Raw genomic sequence first — 20,705 nt, 5'->3', positions numbered from 1 at the left:
CATTTAAGTATTCTGATGTTTCATATTATTAATAATTTATTAATAATGCCAACATGTTATAGGATTTAAATCATTTTAGATGTTTTTATTTTAAAACTTTAGTAGAACCTCAGCTATGAGAGATCTAGTTTACACATACCTAATTCCCAATATTCCTGATTTTAGTTACAGTAACTGAATTCATTTGTTGTTGTTTTTCAGTAAGTTTAAAGTTTGGAGAGACAAATATAGAATAATTGGGGTTTTTTTTAAAGAAATCCAGATGTCTTTTCCCTAGGTTGTATGTCAACCTTATTTTTTTCCCATTAATATATTATTGGATACATTCTTTGTTTAAATTATTATATCTTGACTGGATACATTTATTTAGTTTTTCAATAACATACATTCATGTAAAATTATTTCCAGGGTGCGAGAAATAGTGAGGATTTTTATTTCTGAAATTCCATCTGTGGGTTACCAAATTATAAATTGAAAATGAGTGCAGAGCCTTTTTTTTCCTCTTAGAAGCCATTTTATGTTGTACTGCTTTAGTGGAAGCAATTCCCCATTTGACACTGACCCCTACCTCTATCTGAACTGCTTTTTCAAAGTGCATAACTAAGAGTCAGAGATAATGGGAAAAAGTTAGGACTAGTGAAAATTCAGATGGCAGTTAGAAACTATGTATTCAATGACATTAAAATAATGTCACAGTAATAATACAGTTATGTAAAAACATCTTGATGCCCTTTACATGTGATATATAATGTACCTACTATCATTTACTACACTAGGTGCTCTACAGTTATTCATATTGGCCCTGTTCACATTTCAATAGCTTGATTGAAAGACTGATACTTTGCATATTTCTATGAAAAAAGACATTCAATATAAATTTAAATCATGTAATAAAGAACTATTAGCCTAGTTCTTTGTTGAAAATGTTCTAAAACAAAGGCTCATACAGCATACAGTAACTTCTAGATCATTTAAGGAGCTGTAGTTTTTAATTTTCAAGCTTGCTTTTTTTGAGCAATGCAAATATTTTATCTTTGTTATCATGCTTGCTCAGAATTAATTCTGGACAATATTTATATATTCTTTCTATTTTCTGGAATATAAATGCTCAGATTATGAACAGGTATTGTGCTAGACTGGGCTTTTAGAATCTCACTTTTTAAAATTTCCCAAGCTTCTTGAGTTATTTTCCTCTTGAGGATTCTTATCCATGGAATCCTTCCCAAGTTCTCTCTATGTTTATTGAAATTAGCTCTCTTAAAGTCCAAGACTCTAGTTTGACTTTGTTTTACTACTTGTGTTTGCATAATGTTGAATTTCAATATTGCATGATCACTTGCCCCCACGGTTCCTGTAGCTTCAACACCTTCTATCTTTTCATCTCTGTTAGTGAGAATTAAGTCCAATATGGCTGATCCCCTTGTTCCCTTTTTCCCTTCTCTACTTTTTGGGAAACAAAGTTGTCTGCTAGGTTTGTTAGGAATCTGTTGGATCTTCCACACAAACACTGACCAATTTTGCTGTACAGAAGATGGAGAACAATATATTATTTCAACGTCCTCTGAGTCGTATTTCACATTTATACTGTAGTCAGGTCTAGGATTGGCCCTAAGCAATTGAAGCTGCACTACTACTTTACAGAACAACTGTAATCTGGGCATTCTCCTTGATTCCACATATATCTTGATTTCTGGTTTATAATGGTTGTATAATAAGACCTCTTTTGCAAGCAGTATCCATTCTTGAGCCAGTCAAACTTAGTACCCACACTTTGGTTACATCCCGACTTACTTATACAATGTGTTTACTCTTGACAAGTGCCTACAGAGACTTCATGTGGAGCAAAATATGTCAACTAGCCAGTAACCAATGGACATAGTGCAATTTTGTTTCATGATATATTTTTTTTGCTTAGTGCCCCCAAGACGTTGTAGCAGGATATAAAATATTAGTTTAATATCACATATCATAATATAACTATAGATCAATATTTCTATATGGAACTGTCTTTTGCTGCAATTTCTTAGCTTTGATTACTGTAATCTTATTTGTGAGCAATAAGATAATGAATACAGAACAGTGCCCAACATTTAAAAGAAAAGAATAGTCCTTTATAGTTTGCAGTCTCCACACTTATATTTGAACTCCATGAAGCTAGAGATCTCATTGGAAATATTTATTTCTTTTCTTTGTAGGTATTTTGTAGCTCTGGTGATCTTTCATGAATGATTAAAAGGCTGTTTAGAAACCAATCTTCTAAAGCATGTATGTTAGCAGTTGCAACTTTTTATTTAGCTTTAGGGGATATTAAGATTTATGTTATCATCAGGAGTTTATTCATTAAAAGCAGTGTGTTACTTGGGACTGTGGTTATAATATAGGCCAACTGTACAGAGATTTCTTTTAATGATTAGAATGACTGCCATCCTTGGAGGGTGAAGTAAGTTGTTAGCTATTTAGCTGTCACTAGAGCGAGCTAGTTTCCTATATTGTTCTCTTGGAGGCTGTTTTCAAGCTGGCTGGAGTCAGTACAAAGTTGATGGAATGAGATTTGGAATGAAACCTTATAGACTAAGTTTGAAATTAAGTACATAGCTAGGGACTGCTTACCGAGGGTGCATGGAATATATCATTATTATGGACTGTGACCATCATTTATATACGAACATAGGACAATACATTTCCTCTTAAAACTTAATTCTTCAATTGAACAAACTAGTTCTGAAATCAGAGAACTGGGATTTCAAATATAAACAAGTCTGGATCTTTTTTTTTTTCTTCAGTTAGGAAAAGAACTATTTTCAATCAATTGATGTAGTTCCAAAATAGAAAAATATTAAAAAAGTGAACTTAAAAGTCTGTAAAAAATATTTTGTATTTATGTAAACATATTATATGTATTAGTTATTTATTTATTCAATTTCTATAGCTTTCTCAGTCAATGTCTCCAGGTGACCGACAATTTAAAAGAAATATTAAAATTAAAAATGCTAAAATATTTTAAAGCGGTAAAACCACTAAAACATCCAGTTTAAATATACATAGGAGCAAGATACTTGGCCAGCTAGCAAGACAGTCAGAAATGAGATCCTTGGCACACTTAGCACTGCAAGCATAGGAACATAGCCTGGTTGAGGCTTTATGAAAGGTTGAGGACTGGTTGAGGCCTTATGAAAGGCTAAGAGGGATAGTGGCAGTCTAATTTCCATATATTAGACTGTTGGTATTGAAATATTAGAATTACCTAAAAAGCTGTTGTTGTTTTTTGCCATGGACTTATTCAAGCAGTCTTGGCAGTCAAAATTGACCTGAAGGCAGATGAAATGATAGATTGCAAGTAGTTAGTTAAATAGTTGCTATCTTAAAAGAAAAGCAGAGTCATATATAAGAAAAATGAGAAAAAGAGGATGATTAAGAATAAATTCAGTTAATCAAATGGAAAGTTTAATAATGGAAAGGAAACGGAAATAACCAATATAGTAAAAAAGAAAGGAAGGATATCTGGAATCAAAATTAGAGATTGATACATTAAGGATCAGATATATGCATATGGGACTTTGTTCGCCAAAGTAGGGAAGTTTTAGAGAGCTTAATTAAGAAAACAAAATTAGAAAGTAAATATATAAAGAGACATATTTTTTTTAATGTGTTTACTCTTGACAAATGCTGACAGAGACTTCATGTGGAGCAAAATATGTCAACTAGCCAGTAACCAATGGACATAGTGCAATTTTGTTTCATGATATATATATATTTTTGCTTGAGTGCCCCCAAGACGTTATAGCAGGATATAAAATATTAAACTAATATTAAACTAAACTAGTTTAAAATATTAACAATATTAAACGAGATTGACTCAACCTTCCATCCTTCTGAGATCGGTAAAATGAAGACCCAGATTGTTAGGAGCAATGTGCTGATACTGTAAAGCACTCAGAGCAGTAGTGGGTTGCCCTCGGTTCAGACTAGTTTGCAAGAACCGGTAGTAAAACCGGCGGGAGGCTCTGCCCACCGACCTGGACGTCATCAGAAGCATGCATGCAGCCCCGTTGCAAACTGGTAGTAAAGGTAAGTAGAACCCACCCCTGACTCAGAGAGTGCTGTAAAGTGCTGTGGAGCAGAATATAAGTCTAAATGCTATTACTATTGGTATTGTAAGAGAAAATTTTAACATGATAAATTCTCCCAGACACGAGGCAATTATGGAAGAACAGAATTATTGAAATTATGACTAAATTAAATTTGCTGAACGTGCTATGTGGCTTGTTAATTTATCAAAGAGAGATTGTATCTATACATATTCTTTCATGTTGCATTGGTCTAGAGATGTGACCTTAATGCAAAGAGTAGTACATATTTTGGCCACAAGTGCTATATTCAGTATGTTTTGTATTTCAAACTATACTTGTAATACTTTGCTATTTTCTCTGTGTCTGATAAACTTAATGTGAAGAGTCAGGTCCCACCATGTATAAGATGATAGTTTGATTGTAATGTTCTGGAGAACATTGAGAAAAAGAAAATAAAAAGTACAATTTAAGAAAAGGTCCCATGAAGTTCAGTCTTTCTTCTAGCTTTTTGTCCCTATTTCCTTTTATATAGAAATTATTTTGTATACTACTGGCAATTATTATAGGTTTCATTATAGTAAATTGCACCAGTACAGTAAATTGGCAATGAAATAATAGCTTTTTATTGTTCTGTGTTATACCTACAGGGAATATCAGAAATACTGAAAAGCTCAGTTATGACAAAGACCATCAGTATGAAATAATGGTAACAGCTTTTGACTGTGGGCAGAAACGTGCAACTGAAGATGTCCTGGTACGTGTTGAAGTTAAGCCTGTGTGTAAACCTGGATGGCAAGGTAATAATTGTATATCATTATTAAATGTAAGTGTTAATTTAATTATACATTTTTTACTGGAAATAAAGAAGAATTAAAGAATAAAGAAATTAAAATAACAAAAGCTTAATAATAATTTAGTTTTTAGCTTTTAAAAAATAGAGTATACAATTTATTTGGTCAATGCTGGTTATAATTTAATATTCTTTAAAAATTATGAAGTTGCCTAAATTAAGCCATTAGTAAAAAATGCTTGGCTCCTTGTATATGTCTTCATTACTAGTTTTCATTCAACATCTACAGTAATTTACTAACTATTAGTTGGTTTTCTTCATGTCTCAGTCCTATTCAAAACATGTATGCTGAAAGTGGGGAATAAGTCAGACAATACTATATTGACAATACTGTTGTGGTTGGTCCTTGTAGTGTCAGTGTATCAATATATCATCTGACACAATTAGCCCATTGCTGCTGCAGAAAAGTTGGGACACAATTGGAATTCAATAGTTGAAGCAACAATTCAATGCAATTGAGCAAAGAAATATACCTCAAATGCCTGGATCTATTAGCACTACTATTATAAATTTACAAAGTCTATACAATTTTAAGGATAGTAAATAAGAACAGTATGAACTGTCATTAAAAATTTAGATAAAGTAAAAGCTTCCTGTCAGTTAAAGCTTTCTGATTATTTCTGGACATATTCATGTAGCCTCTCAAGAATATGATCATAGTTTGCCAATTTTTTTTCTGATTTTTAAAAAATGCCCATCTAACCTCAGATATCAAACTCGCTGCGTCATGTTGCCTCATATGATATTTTGTGACCTTTTTCCCCTTTGTGGAGCTGGGGTGGGCGTGGCCTGTGCATGATGCATCTGGCCCACAGGCTGCCAGTTTGACACCTCTGATCTAGCCTATAGTCATAGAATTTCCTTATAATTCTTCCCAACCCTGTTTGGCTCTTTGGTTTCAATCACAGTCAGTTAAGATTGCTGTTTTCTCTAAATAAATAATCATAATTAACTGATCAGCTGCAGTATAATCAAACACCTGCCATCAGCAGTAAAAGTGATCACCAATGGTGTTAATAAAACCAATAAAACCAACAACCATGGTGCTTAAGATTGTCACTACTGCTGTTTTACCCTCATTACTAGTGTCATGGCTAAAGCTATGTATACAGAAGCTTGGTGAACATTTTTCAGTTGTTTCTGACTTTCATAAATGAGCAGTGAGTAGGTTCAGAATAGTAATAAGGCCAATACAATGGGCTGACACTAGCCCAAATAATAATAATAATAATAATAATAATAACAACAACAACAACAACAACAACAACAACAACAACACACCTGACATAACAATAGTTGAAAAGAAAAAAGTATGGTTCATTGACATTGCAATACCTGGTGATGCACGAATTGAAGATAAGCAGCAAGAAAAAATCACAAAGTACCGGGACTTACAAATTGAAGTTGAGCGACTGTGGAAAAAGAAATCGTGTGTTGTCCCGATTGTAATTGGAGCCCTCGGAACAATACCCAAAGGGCTACCCTGCTATTTAGAAATTCTAAATCTGCCGGACTTGAACATTTTGACTCTACAAAAAACCACCTTACTCGGAACAGCTTACATCCTCCGACGATACCTTAACAGTTCCTAGGTCCTTGGTTAGGACTCGAGCTGCTGAGCTATTAACCAGCCTCAAAGGCTGTGAATCTCACTAAAGATTAACCAATAAATAATAATAATAATAATAATAATAATAATAATAATAATAATAATAATAATAATGCCTTAAAAATGGGTGTGTTCTCACCAGAGATTTGGAACAGAATCTCTGTGTCCTGCTCAGCAAAAGAGTCACTTAAAATTCTAACTTTTCCATTGTAGTAGCACTGGCATCCATGCCAAGCTTCAGTAATTTGAAAATATATCCAAAGAGTAATCCCATTAGTATCTACAATTAGGGCTGAAACTTGAAAGTTGAGTTGGTAGGTTGAACAGAGCCTTATGATGTTTTAATTCAGCCCATGGGATCAGATTTATATTTAGATTCAAAATACAGGTAATAAATTGTTTTATCATGTAAATTTATCCTTTTCAAACGAAAGAATAATTAGGCATGTTTTATGTTTTGTATATAGCATGCAATAACAGCCAAGTTATTTTTAGCATTTGTCTTTGTGACTGATTAAGTATCAAGCTTGACCTATTTAATGATCCATTGAGATCAATGCAAAGGTAATATAAAAGTATCTCACATATTTAGGTCACATTCCTTTCCAATGTTCCCAGGTGATTAAAAAGATTTTTTATAGAGAGCAATAATTGTATCATCTTGAACAGAAATATAAATATGGCATATTTCTTTTCCATATTCCAATTTGTGAATTAATGTGTAAGGTTTTTCTGGCTAGCATTTGCTGATGATATACAACATAAGAATACATATATTATATGTAAGTCTTAAGGCTACAAAAGTCAAAAGTGCTTGTCCTTGAGAGTGAGATCTTTTTTTTTCAAAGTGAACTTTCAACTTTTATTGTAAATGTTGGCAGAATTAATATAATTTGGGACTAGTAATTTGTCCTTCCTAATCTCAGATGTTACAACTTTCTTGACTCACTGGTATGCAGATTGATAATGTTTAATTCAATCTTCTCATTGGGTACAGAATTTTAAACAGGTTTATATAAAAAGTTTTATATAAAAATTACACAATTTCAATTAACAATCTGACTTTATTTTTTAATTTTTAAATAAGTAAATAAAGGCAAATATATTAAAAGGAAGTTTGTGGAAGAAACATTTTCATAAATTTTCTCATATCAAAATATCTGTGTTGATTTAGGACTGTCATAATAAATCTTGCTTCTTTGCATATTGTCCCAAATCACAGAGGATAACACAATCTATGAATCATGACAGAAAGTACATCTAAAAGCCTTCATAGCCATTGAACTGTGCAGTGTTTGTTGTTGTCTGATCAATCTTGGAAAAATGTCTGATCTGACTCAGATCAAGCTTAGGCAGCTTTTTTTTAAAATAAACCTTTGCTTCTACCAGCCTACATGAATATATATGTAGATAATAACATCTATACACTCACATAAACTATGAAATAGCTTTGCAAAAAATATAGAGAAATACTATCATTTTCTAAATGTTGGTACCCTTAGGACAGAAAATTGTCATTAGATTGGTTGGAGTATCTGCAGGGATTCACATTTTTTTTTCTTTATTCTCGGGGAAACAGTGCCGTTCTCTGGAGTGTTCTTTGACAGTTTCAACCCTTTCTTATTCAGAACAGGTCTTATAGCCCCACCTTTTTCAATTCTTCTAACGACAAGTGCCAGAAATATGAGCAGGTTTTCCTATCATGTTGAGGTGGGAAATCTTGTAGTATAAATGCTGAAAGAAGTCTTAACAAGATTTTAAAAATAAAAAAAGAACTTTCCCCACAAAATTCCATATGAAATTTAATCCTGTTGCGCTTGAAGAAATATAGGCAGGTCTCTTGAAGTATTAAGCTCATCTATCTGTGAATGAGATCCATGTCCTTCCTGGCTAGTTAAGGTATAGTGGGAACTGGGGAAATTGTGAAATGGGTGCATAGTAGTGCTTGTTATGTCATTCAGTGCTTTGGGACATTTTCTTTGAATTTTAATTGACATTATTATTGACTTTTAATGTTATTGTTATTGGTCTGTTTATGTTCAATTTTAATTTCCATAGCTATACATTGTTTCTATAGTGAGATGGGCAGTCTTATAAATTTATTAATAAATAAGCCCATATCCATCACACACCCAACCACTTTATATTCATGCCTAGTTCTGCTTTCACTTCACAAAAATGTTAAATTTACTCACAAAAATGATAGTATTATGAAATATAAATTCTATGTCCAGTGAGCAGAGGCCAAGAAAGAAAAAGTTCATTTAGTAGCAATTGTATCTCTCTCATTGGAGCAGATACTAGCATGTGATGGTTTCCTAATTACTGATCTTTTAAGATGCTAGCTGATCTCTGTCCTAGAATGTCCTGACCTACAGTATGCATTGATTTATTATCTTAGTTTTCTGCCCATTTAGAGCAATTGAAGAATGGCCTTTTATTTTTCTCTATATTGTAATAAGTGGCACAACCCAATCTAGGATTACAATGAAAAGGGGGAAAACATTTTCTAAGCATCTTTATTGCAAAATCAAAAACAATTCCACTTTGGATCATTTAAAGGAAAGAATATTATTTTCATAGATTTTGCTGAGTGCTAGTTCAGCAAATGTTTTAAAATAGAATTAAGGTACTACTAAAACAAAATATAGCATTGACAAAATTTGCATATTAGCAACTTGTTCTGTCTTGAAAATCTTGCATAAGACTGAGTATACTAATTATAATTTAAGTTGACTGTTACTTTAAAGAATGAGTGCAACACCTAAGTGTCTCTGACAATTAAGGGTTATCGTTGTAAAAATTCACTGGGGAAATAGGAATTTTAATAGTGATTGTTGTTTTGAATCATTAATTTTAGTGATTACTACAATTCAGTATGAAAAGTCTCTAATATGTATTTGCAAATGTATATTTGGGTAAAAGCTGGCAGTATTGTTAAAAGTAGGAGCCCTTTATGATTGAGTCTCAATTTGAAATCATGTAATTGTAATTCAGTCATCCTGATTAAAGTAGAATATTCCTTAGAGGACTTTCTTTGAAACAACATGGCCTGATTGCTTTTGTCCAAGGTCTGTAAAGGTATTAATGTTCTACTCTGCACTGAGCTTAAATAGAGTTAAGTTTACAGGTTGCAAATAAAACTGTAACATGTTGAAATTTATGACAAATCATAGGATCTATTTTATTCTGGGAAATTCTGAACTGCTGTCATCACTTCTTCACGTGGCACACTGAACCATATTATCCTATATTAATGTAGGAATGTATAATTTTTTCTTAGAGGAAAGAAGGGAGAGAAATATTAATAAACAGTAATGTGTATTACATTAATGTGTTTGGCAATGTATTATGACATAAATTTAAAAACTCTGTAAGAATTTTAAAAAATATAGAAATGCATGACTCTTTATCTTGTATCCTTCCATTATACATAAATATATGAACAAATCCACAGCATTGGAAAAATCTAGCTAAACATATCTTTAGATCAAGCGCATTGAGTGATATCATTCACCTTATAGCAGTGACTCTTATTGCAAATCACTATATTTGACCCATTGTGCAAGTGTTTCTGAGTCTACTTCATCCATGTCTGTATTAGAATTTTTGTGGGTAGGGGAGGACAATCAGAATCATCAAACTGTTAAAAATGTTTATATCCCTCAGAATATTACAGAACCAAAAGAGTTATTAATATAAAATGACTTTGGTAAATTTATAGCTAGTCTATTTGCATACTTTAATAAGAACAGTGTGGCTTAAATTTTTGCAATGAGGAAGATAACAGGTCTTGGTCAAAAGAATGGAGGCAAGGACTGAATTAGTAATACACGAATATGCATAGTTATACATAAGTAAAGTTCACTTGAAGTTCACTGAAATATAAATGCATTTATTAGTTTCTTTAGAGTATGTACAGTATGTGTTTGCCATTTCATAAGCAAGGACACAAAGTAGTCCTGCTTCTGTATTTGTAGAGCATTCTACAGGTGGATATAATCTTAGAGGAATCAGGATTTTCTTTCCTGGAATACACTAAGAGTTCCTGGCCAAGGAAAATTTTATCAACAAGCATGAACTATCCTCATATATACCTTCAATGCACAAGGAAGTTTATTAAAACCTATCTATGCAGCTAGTTTGCAGCAAGGTTTGTAGGCTCACAGGATAAGACAGATGCCTGATGGGGAAAAATAAGATCTGAGCTAGAATCTAAAGAATATGAAAGCAATGTAAAGCCACATTCAAGCATCATCTAAACTTAACTTTAATTCCCTGCAGCTATCATCCAGATGATTGAAGGTTTTCCTGTAATATTTCAGCATTCAATACAAATGTCTGCAAGACAAAAGCTAGCCCAGCTTATCTCCTGCATGCATTCAGATGAATGATTGCTTGGAAAATGGAAGTTATTATAGAAATGTGGTAATTCCAAACATCTGAACAAATTGAAAATGTACAGTATGTATGATTTCAGTGTGTACTCCCTTTGAGTAGAATGGAACTAAAACAAATTTCTTTATTATAAAATCTTATTTTGGTAGCTTTTGAACAGCTTCCCAACAATTTTGACTTAAGTTCTTTATTGTATACACAGCTGAGAACAAAGAAATCTTCAATTGCATTTCATTTTTTTTAATGACATATTTTTAAATTTCACTTCTGTCTAGGTATTTGTTTTTTAAAAAACGCAAGCTTCTGTTCACACTTCTGTTTCTAAAAGTGCACAAAATACAAAACAAATGTCTACAGATATATAAAACATGTTATATTATTGGCCATGTTGTAGTGTGTAATAATATTTCTATTTTTAGACTGGAAAAGGCATATTGAATACAAACCTGGTTCTGGAAGCATACCTTTATTTCCCATTATTCACCTGGAGACTTGTGATGGACCAGTTTCTTCTATCCACGCCACTGTTGAGCTTCAGACCAACTATATTGGAAAAGGCTGTGATCGCGAAACATATTCGGAGAAATCTCTGCAGAAATTATGTGGTACATATTAATTTATGTATAATTCTGGGTGTTTATGAGCTGGTAGTGACAGTGCTGGTGTTTATGTAGAAACTAAAAGACACATTTCTTTTCTGTTAATATTCGATTATATGGGGCAAGGATCACATGTCTGCAATTAGCAGTCCTAAAGTCAGTAATAAGTGCATATATAATTCAAATAAACAATATTCTGAAAAAAAAAAGAATTTGCTGGTACCAAGTCAGCAAAAAATCTTATTTTGAAATCTTTGCTGCATTTTTATGAGTAGAAATTTCAACATCTCTATATCAGGGAAAATAGGTCATTTATTTATGCAGAAGGATACAGATGACCATATATCCAGCTTGTTAACTAATTAATGCAATTCTTTTACTGGAGCTCTGCAAGAATGATGGGAAGACTCTTTAGATTTTTTAAAGTAATTTAAAAAGTTTGAAGAAAAAAATTATTGATTACTAGGTTGACAAATAGCCATTATCCACATGTTAACAATATGAATACAATGATTATATAGATCAAAGTTCTTTTTATAAATTAAAATTTATAAATTTTAATTTAAAGGGCTACTGGTCTATCTAGCATAGCCTCTTATCATTCTGACCAAGCAGTGGCTAACTACAAACTTACTTAATCCTGCTGTTGCCACTAATACTCTTTAAATGGACGAGAATCAAGCTTGGGAAGATTAAATGCAAAAAAAAAAAAAGTATGTTATCATTAAAATGAGGCAATGAAGGGTGATCCTGGCTTTCATACACTGAATTTACATAACAGCTTTCTCATTAGTGTCTCATCAATCTCTTCATTGTATGTCATCCACAGGAGCATCTTCAGGTGCCATTGACCTATTACCAACACACAGTGCTGCAAATAACTGGACAGCTGGTCTTCTGATGGATAGCAATGATATGATTTTTAAATTTGATGGAAAGCAAGGTGCCAAAATTCCTGATGGAATAGTACCAAAGAATCTAACTGATCACTTTACCATCACCATGTGGATGAAACATGGCCCAAGTCCAGGATTAAGAGCAGAAAAAGAAACTATTTTGTGTAATTCTGATAAAACAGGTAACTCAAAATCTGTACTTCCTTCATTCTTCTTTCAAATTTAAATGTTCAATACAAGCAGATATTGAAAAACAACAAACTCTTACAAGAATTAGACTCAAGATCTTTTTTTGCAGTGAATCAAGTATTGATTTGTAATAATTTAGGTGCAAATAAATTAATTGTATATTAATGATTTTATAATTAATGATGTGTAATGATTTTAGTCAATCATTACACATGCCTATATATTTCTTATCTTGGTCTTTTTATTTTGTTTTAGAAATGAATCGACACCATTATGCACTTTATGTGCATAATTGTCGACTAGTATTTTTGTTACGGAAAGATTTTGACCAAGCTGATACCTTCCGTCCTGCAGAATTTCACTGGAAGCTTGACCAGGTACATAAATTAGCTTTTATTATAATTATAAATTTCTTCCATAGTGTTACATGAAGAATGTATCAATACAGTAGAGTCTAAACCTTCATTTACCAACCTGAAATTTATAGGTCTTAAAGTTCAGAATTCTCAAGAGCCCCAGGTTTGGGGAGGACAGACTGAACAGTTTTCTACTGCAGATAACAGTATCTAATCTTAAGTAAATCATGAATTATGACCGAGTAACTACTCTACTGGATGTTGTTGAAGTACATTAACCAGGATCATTTCAATTAATGAATGTTAAGAAAAAATAACTAGAGAAAATAAAACTCTACCACTAAATTGGAGGCTAGGGTTGAACATTAAATTATTCTTGTTTGTACCAAATTGTAGCCTTCCACCATTATTTTTTCTTTCCTTCAAGTTTTTCAAAATACCTATCTCAACTAAGATAAATAATATTTGTTTGGGAAGTTTAAAAGGTATTCACCATACAAGGCAATTTAGAGAAGCAGTTCTGAAGATTCCTTCAACTTCTCGATCAGAAAGTTTACAGAATTTTAAATTTGAAGCAGCAGCTGAATTGGAAGCTCAGCTGTTCAGTGTCAGAACAGTCTCCAGGATCTTCAAAAGCAGCGTAACTTCTAGCCTGCAGAACTGATCCTGGAATGGCCCAGCCCATGCATGTGGAAGTGATCTGAGATTACAATGGATATTTTCAGAGACTTTATTTTTCTGAATCTTTCAGCTCCTTTAGCACATTTGTCCCATAGAGATGCCACACTGAACAAAATGTACAAGGTTGTGGCAACTCTAGTGAAAATTTATAATAAAGAAATATTTTCACTCTATTTAGACACCTGTGAGGTGCAGAAAATATTTTTTTTCAAGCTGATTACCTATGATAGCCATGAGACCTCATGCATGTGAAGAATTGGTACTGAAGAAGGTTAACACAGTGCAATGTAATAAATCTCCTCAAATGGATAGATAGAAGTTTGAACACTTTGCAATTGAATTGAAAGAAATGCTCGTAGTTTGCATGAGTGACAGCATAATATCTCACAATGAATTTGCTATTCATTAAGGAGCCCAGTGCTATCAGACATCTGTGCAAGGTATAAGAAAAGATTTTATTGTTTTAAGAATCACCTTATGACTTTAATAAATAGTTTTTTTAAAAAAATAAAGTTTTTTTAAAAAGTAATGCCGGTCTAAAAGAGGCTGCCTTAATGAATTGCTGACAACTCTTGTGTTTTCATGAGGTCCAAAACACTTCCAAATCAGTTTTGAAATTTTGTATCAGTTGACAAGGCAACTTATTCCAACAATACATAAAAATAAACTAGAAAGTAAAAAGTTTTGCTATGACAATGTTCCTAAACTAGAATGTGATTCCCACATAATTTTCTACATTTATAATTAGTTTTGAAAATCTTTTTGTATATATTACAAAATATATCAAATTTCTAATTAATTTTGGAAATCTTTTTTTAAATTCATTTACCAGTTCACTAAAATTTATTTGGATGCTTAGAATTTTAACAAAAATGATGAGAGTGATTATATAACAAAAAAGCTTTCATTTCAAAATTTAATTTAATTTTGATTTTAAACCAATAGCAATTTTAACTGTATGATGTCTTTAAATATGTGCCTGTTTAGTGATATTTTTTCTTGTGGTTGCAAGATGTCATCTTCCCATACCATACTTATGATGTTTCTCAATTATTTATTTAAGAAAACACAACTTGTTTACTTATTATGGACGTATTTCTTATAGTGGATTGCAGATAGCCTAATTTTTTCAAAACTAACAAAAAACATCAAGAATATCACATGAGTTCAGAATGCTATAAGTAGCTGTAAACCTGACCCCCCCCCCCCAACATTTAGTCATATGACCATGGAGACATATGATCATTTATAATGGCTGGGGATACTTTACAAGATATAAATTTTATAAATAAATAAATAAAAATAAATAAAATCCTCTTTCCATGGTCATCCTAACTTTGAACTATTGTAAAAGCAACAACTGCCCATATCATTCATTCAGTTTGGTTAATTGAATTTGCAAGATAATTAGCAGAAGCCTCTTTTGTATTGAATCAATTCTTTATTTTAATTTTCATACATTACAGTAATGCTTATCGTTACAGATTAAATAGTGATTGTGCCTGCAATTCTATATCCTGATAGAAATAAAACCTATTTAATTAAGAAAACTATATTGCACAGCATGAGGTGATTTTATATATGTCCACTGAATATTGCGTACAAGATATTATTTACAATCTATATTTGAAGATGAATGTATAATAGTTAATGTAGTAATTCCATACTGTGTAGCTTCCTTATATGAGCAACTGATAAATTGACTCCAAAATTCTTGTTATGAATGTATGAAATGACTCAGAGAAGAACAAGAATTGCTTTTCAGTTCAGTCAGAACTGCTGTCAGTCTTTCTGCTTGTTGTTGGCTAGATTTAAAAGGATTCACTTTTAGCGAAAATATATTTTTCTTCTGCATTTATTTCTTTTGCTGCTTTACTAGGTCCAACAGTTGATTTAAAAAATAAAAACAGTGATTAAGTGCCATTATACTGATTATTAAAGAACCCTGATCTGCAAATTCATTGGGATATTTTAAAAATCTAATATAAACATTTACTTAATGGTTTTATATATTTAACAAATTCTATATATCAGGTTAGGAATAGGGTTAGGGTTAGATGACATGAATATGTGTATTACAATGAAATAATATTTTATTAATTCCTTTAGTTTATTTTAATTTATGATAAATATATGAAATGGCCAATTCTGGCATAGATCACCTGAATGTCTACTTTACTTTAGGTGTGACATCTGATAAGATAGTAGAGATTTATTTTAATAAATTTATTTACGTTTTCTTTCTCAGTTGAGATCTTTACTAACCATTCATATTTTGAGGTGAAGTTTCTTATATCCATTCCTATAGATGGATAAACATGGCTATAAAGCATACATTTAACCATATATGATATTTGCTGTTTCTAAAAGACCAGAAATCCCAGTTCAAAATATTATTCCAGTCATGTTAATCTTTTCATCTTCTGCAGGACAACTCTGTTCTCTTATCCTTAACCTGCAAAATAACTGTTTGTGGCAGATTGCTGCTTACATTCTCTGCATTTCTGATCTTACATTCAGAAGAATCTACCAAGTTTTTCTGTAATTTTCCAGACATCAACTGAGATCTGAAACAAAGTTTCAGGAACACACAAGACTACACAAAATATTGACAACCCTTTGGTGACCCACAGTGAACCTAAAGATCATAGTACCAAAGTTCAGAAGCAAGATCATTGATTTTCTGGCATGATTTTCCCCATTTTGTTCATAATTTTTTGTTCTTCAAATAATGTATCCCCAAAGAAAGAGAAAAAAACTTTTAGTCCTACCTTTACAATACTCTGCTTACTCTTTCAGAAACAAATTGAAATTTAAAATGTAGCATGGTTGCAAAAAAACATTAAAAAAATGTTTGTTCCTGTTCCATATCTCCTAATAGTTTGACATGGCCAAAAAATGCAGTCCCTGCAATGTGCAATGTGGAGTAAAGCAAGCCAGAAAAGGTATATGGGTTATTTATTAGTATCTTCTAAATACAAATGTCTAGCTCTGAAATATTATAATTATGTTCAACATCATATTTATATTCCTTCTGACAAAAGTTTTGGCCCTTAATGTATGTAGTCACTATATCCAAGAAACAACTTTAAACATTTCTGGCTACTTAAAAATACCCATATTTTAATAGAATAAAACAGAATAGCAGTAATCTGATTCTTTTTCTTTAGAAGCTTACATTTGTCAACATTTGACTTTTTCAGCTAACCTTCAGAAAATGTGTTTAGAGATATTGAACTCCAGTAATATCAGCAGTCTTTCCTGGGAGCTAGCATCCTTATAAAATGGTTTATTTTGACAAAATAATTATCACATAGGTTTAACAGATAACTAATTATTCTGTTTGTGATGTATGGTATATAATCAACCCGTCTCTCTCAAATGTTTTACTATATAATTAAATAGCCAGAAGATAATATTTAAATAAAGTAATTTTTCCTAGAGTTGGGGGCATGTAACTTATTCATTGATCTCTTATTTTAAACAATTAAAATAAAGGACCACATTTCTAAATATATTCATTATATATTCTGGGTATAAAATGTGAAATATCTGAGTACATTATTCTCATGTAATTAGCACTTACTTTTATATATAAAAATAACTTTGTCTTGAAAGTCCATAGTTAACAATGATACATTTTGGATAGAAAACAAAAATGTTCATCCAGATCTCATCTTTTTATTTCTTTGCCTTTATTTCCCTTCCTTGTCTGGCTTTATTTAGCACACAAGACAAACTTGGCAGCTGTCATAAGGTTAAGTAAGATCAATTAGTACTTCAATTGTAGGCCACCAGGAAATTCTTGGGCTGTATGTTAGACTGGGAAGTGAAAAAAATACACAAGGCAATAGCAAGTATCATCTATACACAGCCAAGAAAACTACATGACAGTATTTATGAAATTATCAGTGATAGAAATGACTCAAAGATATTTGACATTAATCTTTACTGCAATAATAACTCATTTGTTGTGAATGGGACGGATTGGTGGAAGGAGGGAAAGAGTCGCACTATATGTATTCTAATTGTGAAAAAGATCTAAAGAAAAACAGGTCTTATAAAATCAAGAGTATTGAATTATAGAATATTGCAGGCAGTAAATTCAGTGTAGCATTTATTTATGTATTTACTAATAGCAAAACAATTTATTAATGGAAATTATCAAAGGAGATTTATTTAATTTATTTGTATTTCATCTTTATTATTTTTACAAATAACTCAAAGTGGCAAACACATCCAACACCTTCTTCCTCCTATCTTCCTCACAATAACAACCCCGTGAGGTGGGATGGGCTGAAAGAGAGTGACTGGCCCAAGATCACCCAGATGGCTTTCATGGCTGAGGCAGGATTTAAACTCATCATTTCCAGGTTTCTAGCCTGGTGTCTTAACCACTAGACCAAACTGTTTTTTTTTAATTTATATACTATTTATTTATTTATTTATATACTATTTATTTATTTATTTATTTATTTATTTATTTATTTATTTATTTATTTATTTATTTATTATATATAGTGTCAGGGTTCCAAGTAACACCCCCAATTAAATCAAAACTCCAAGGCTGGCATTTTCTTCAAAGCTTGATTTTATTAGAGATGTCATTTTGGCACATCTGGGAAAACCCAAATCTGAAGCCCCCAGGTTTTCCCCACCCAAAGTAAAGTCAAAGTTCCATCCCCTGAATCCACATGGTCCAATCCAGTGGTGGATTTCAAAAAAATTTACTACCGGTTCTGTGGGTGTGGCTTGGTGGGTGTGGCATGGCTTGGTGGGCATGGCAGGGGAAGGATATTGTAAAATCTTCATTTCCTCCCCACTCCAGGGGACGGTTACTGCAAAATCCCCATTTCCTCCTGATCAGCTGGGACTCGGGAGGCAGAGAATAGATAGGGGCGGAGCCAGTCAGAGGTGGTATTTGCCAGTTCTCCGAACTACTCAACATTTTTGCTACTGGTTCTCCAGAACTGGTCAGAACCTGCTGAAACCCATATCTGGTCCAATCGGGTCGCTGTCCCAACCGTAGTTGACTCTCAGTCACACCTTTCCAGGCTGAATGTCCTTGACTCACATGGGAAAATATATTGTTATTTTCAACGATACAGTATGCTATACAACCCCACACTGTCTCCACCACCACCATTCCTTTTCGCACAGCTTGCCTATCCACCGCTGTGGCAGCCCTGAAGCTCCAAGTAAAGATGGCTTCAGGGCTGACATACAATATATTTGGGTGTATGTCTTTCTAATGTATTTGGAGAATTTGTAACCTACTCCAATCAGAGGTATATAATTCCATCTTCATAAACTCATATGAAAATAATAACAAAGTAAATAATCTACATAAATTGATAAAATCATATATCTAAGACTGGGAATGCACAATCATCCAAGTGCATAATTAAAACACATTTAGTTCCTGGAGAGAACATACCTCAGGACCAGGGGTTAAATGCTCCCGGTTTGGACCAGATCACCTGATCTGATAGCAATGGTGGCGGGTGGTTCAGAGAACCGGTAGCAAAAATCCCCATGCCCAGCTGAGCCACGCAATCATCAGAGGATTTTTTTTTTATTTTTAAAAGCATTTTTTCTACAACCTCTTCGGCCGAAAAAATGCTTTTAAAAGTAAAAAAAACCCGCCTTCTGATGATCATGCGTCTCAGCTGGGCTCGTCAGAGGCTTTTAAAAGGATTTTTTACAACCTCTTTGGCCAAGGTTTTAAGACCATGTTTTAAAAGTAAAAAAAAAAAAAGTTGGCCATGTCCACCCAGTCACATTACCCACCACCACCCAGCCATGCCCACAGAACCGGTAATAACAAATTTTACATTTCACCACTGCTCAGGGCGTAATAAGATAGGCAGGTTTTGATATTAAAGTGAAAAGAAGTGGGCTGTTCAGTTTTTTGGAGGAAAGTTATTCTGAAGGGGGGGGGAGATACGTTTGAGCAGAAATTGAAAAAAACTTGTCTTTTGAGGATACTTCAGTTTAGATTCCTGCAGTGAACTAGGCTTGGAGTCGATGGCCCAAATGGCCTCATTTTAAATCTAGGATACTGTGGTCCCTCATGTGGTTAGTCTTTTGAAAATAATGCATTTCATTCACACAAGAAACAATGCAAAACAACAAGTCTTAAAACTGTCACTTGGAGGCCCCACATCACATGACAGTCACATCTGGGCCACCATTGAAAACTAGCTCATATGTATTCTGATCTGCATGATTGCCCCCTCTCTCTTTCTCAAGAACATAGTGTTTTTTGCATGGCATGCTAAATGTGATTTTAGAGCAGAAATAAAATATTTCAGAATCTTTGTTGCTAAGGGTCATGATGGATTCAGTTGTGATATATAATTATGTCCCAAAAGGAACAGAATGGGATTTTATTTCATGCTCCAACCTGGGTTTATTGTTGTTGTTTTATTTTTGCCTTTGCTATTGAATTTCAGCAGCATATTTGGCTCATATTCCAGGGGTCATGTGCCCCTTTACAAGATTCCTTCTGTCTTAGAGAGATGTGCAAACAAGAGCTGAGTCTTAAAAGATCAAGACAATGAAATGTAATGCCTTTCTATTCAATCATGTATAGTGAAAAACATAGGCATCAACTAATTTTGGCATATAATTTACTGTATAAATGAGGAAACAGTCCCTTCATTCAAAACTTTGGTCCTCTATTTTTAATGTAATTATTTGGCTGAAAGTAATATTCAGTATGTTTAGAAATATTCCATCCTAGCAGCACATGAACCACTAGAAATCAGATGTTCTATAACAAAAAGAAAAGGTGTGAATTGTACAATAGTACACTATTTATTTAATTTTTATCTCATTGTTATTTGAACAACTCAAGATGGGTTACATACCTAATATCCCCAAAACAACTTTGTAAGATGCTTTGTGCTGAGAGAAAGTATATACTGTATAGACAGCATCATGCACACGTAATCAGTCCTTCAAATAATCTAGCCTAAATGTTCAATGCTTTAAAGGTTAAAATAGCAGTGGTCTCAGATGTGTTACATTACTAGTGACAGCATATTACAATGAC

The 20,705-nt window shown here is 32.7% G+C and overlaps 1 protein-coding gene across 1 annotated transcript in view; it reads left to right on the top strand.

The window, feature by feature from the left end:
• The window catches only part of CLSTN2 (calsyntenin 2), a 267,478-nt gene that overhangs the window by 173,233 nt on the left and 73,540 nt on the right, over positions 1-20,705 (top strand). Inside the window, exons 5-8 of the mRNA XM_034439447.3 lie at positions 4,718-4,867; positions 11,347-11,532; positions 12,356-12,604; positions 12,867-12,988. Coding sequence (XP_034295338.1) covers positions 4,718-4,867; positions 11,347-11,532; positions 12,356-12,604; positions 12,867-12,988 — 707 coding nt within the window. The remainder of the gene's footprint in view (positions 1-4,717; positions 4,868-11,346; positions 11,533-12,355; positions 12,605-12,866; positions 12,989-20,705) is intronic.

This window comes from Pantherophis guttatus, chromosome 6 (assembly GCF_059756535.1).
Source record: "Pantherophis guttatus breed Tessera chromosome 6, ASM5975653v1, whole genome shotgun sequence".
Classification (NCBI taxonomy): Eukaryota; Metazoa; Chordata; class Lepidosauria; order Squamata; family Colubridae; genus Pantherophis; species Pantherophis guttatus.
This window is presented reverse-complemented; position numbering and strand designations above follow the sequence as displayed.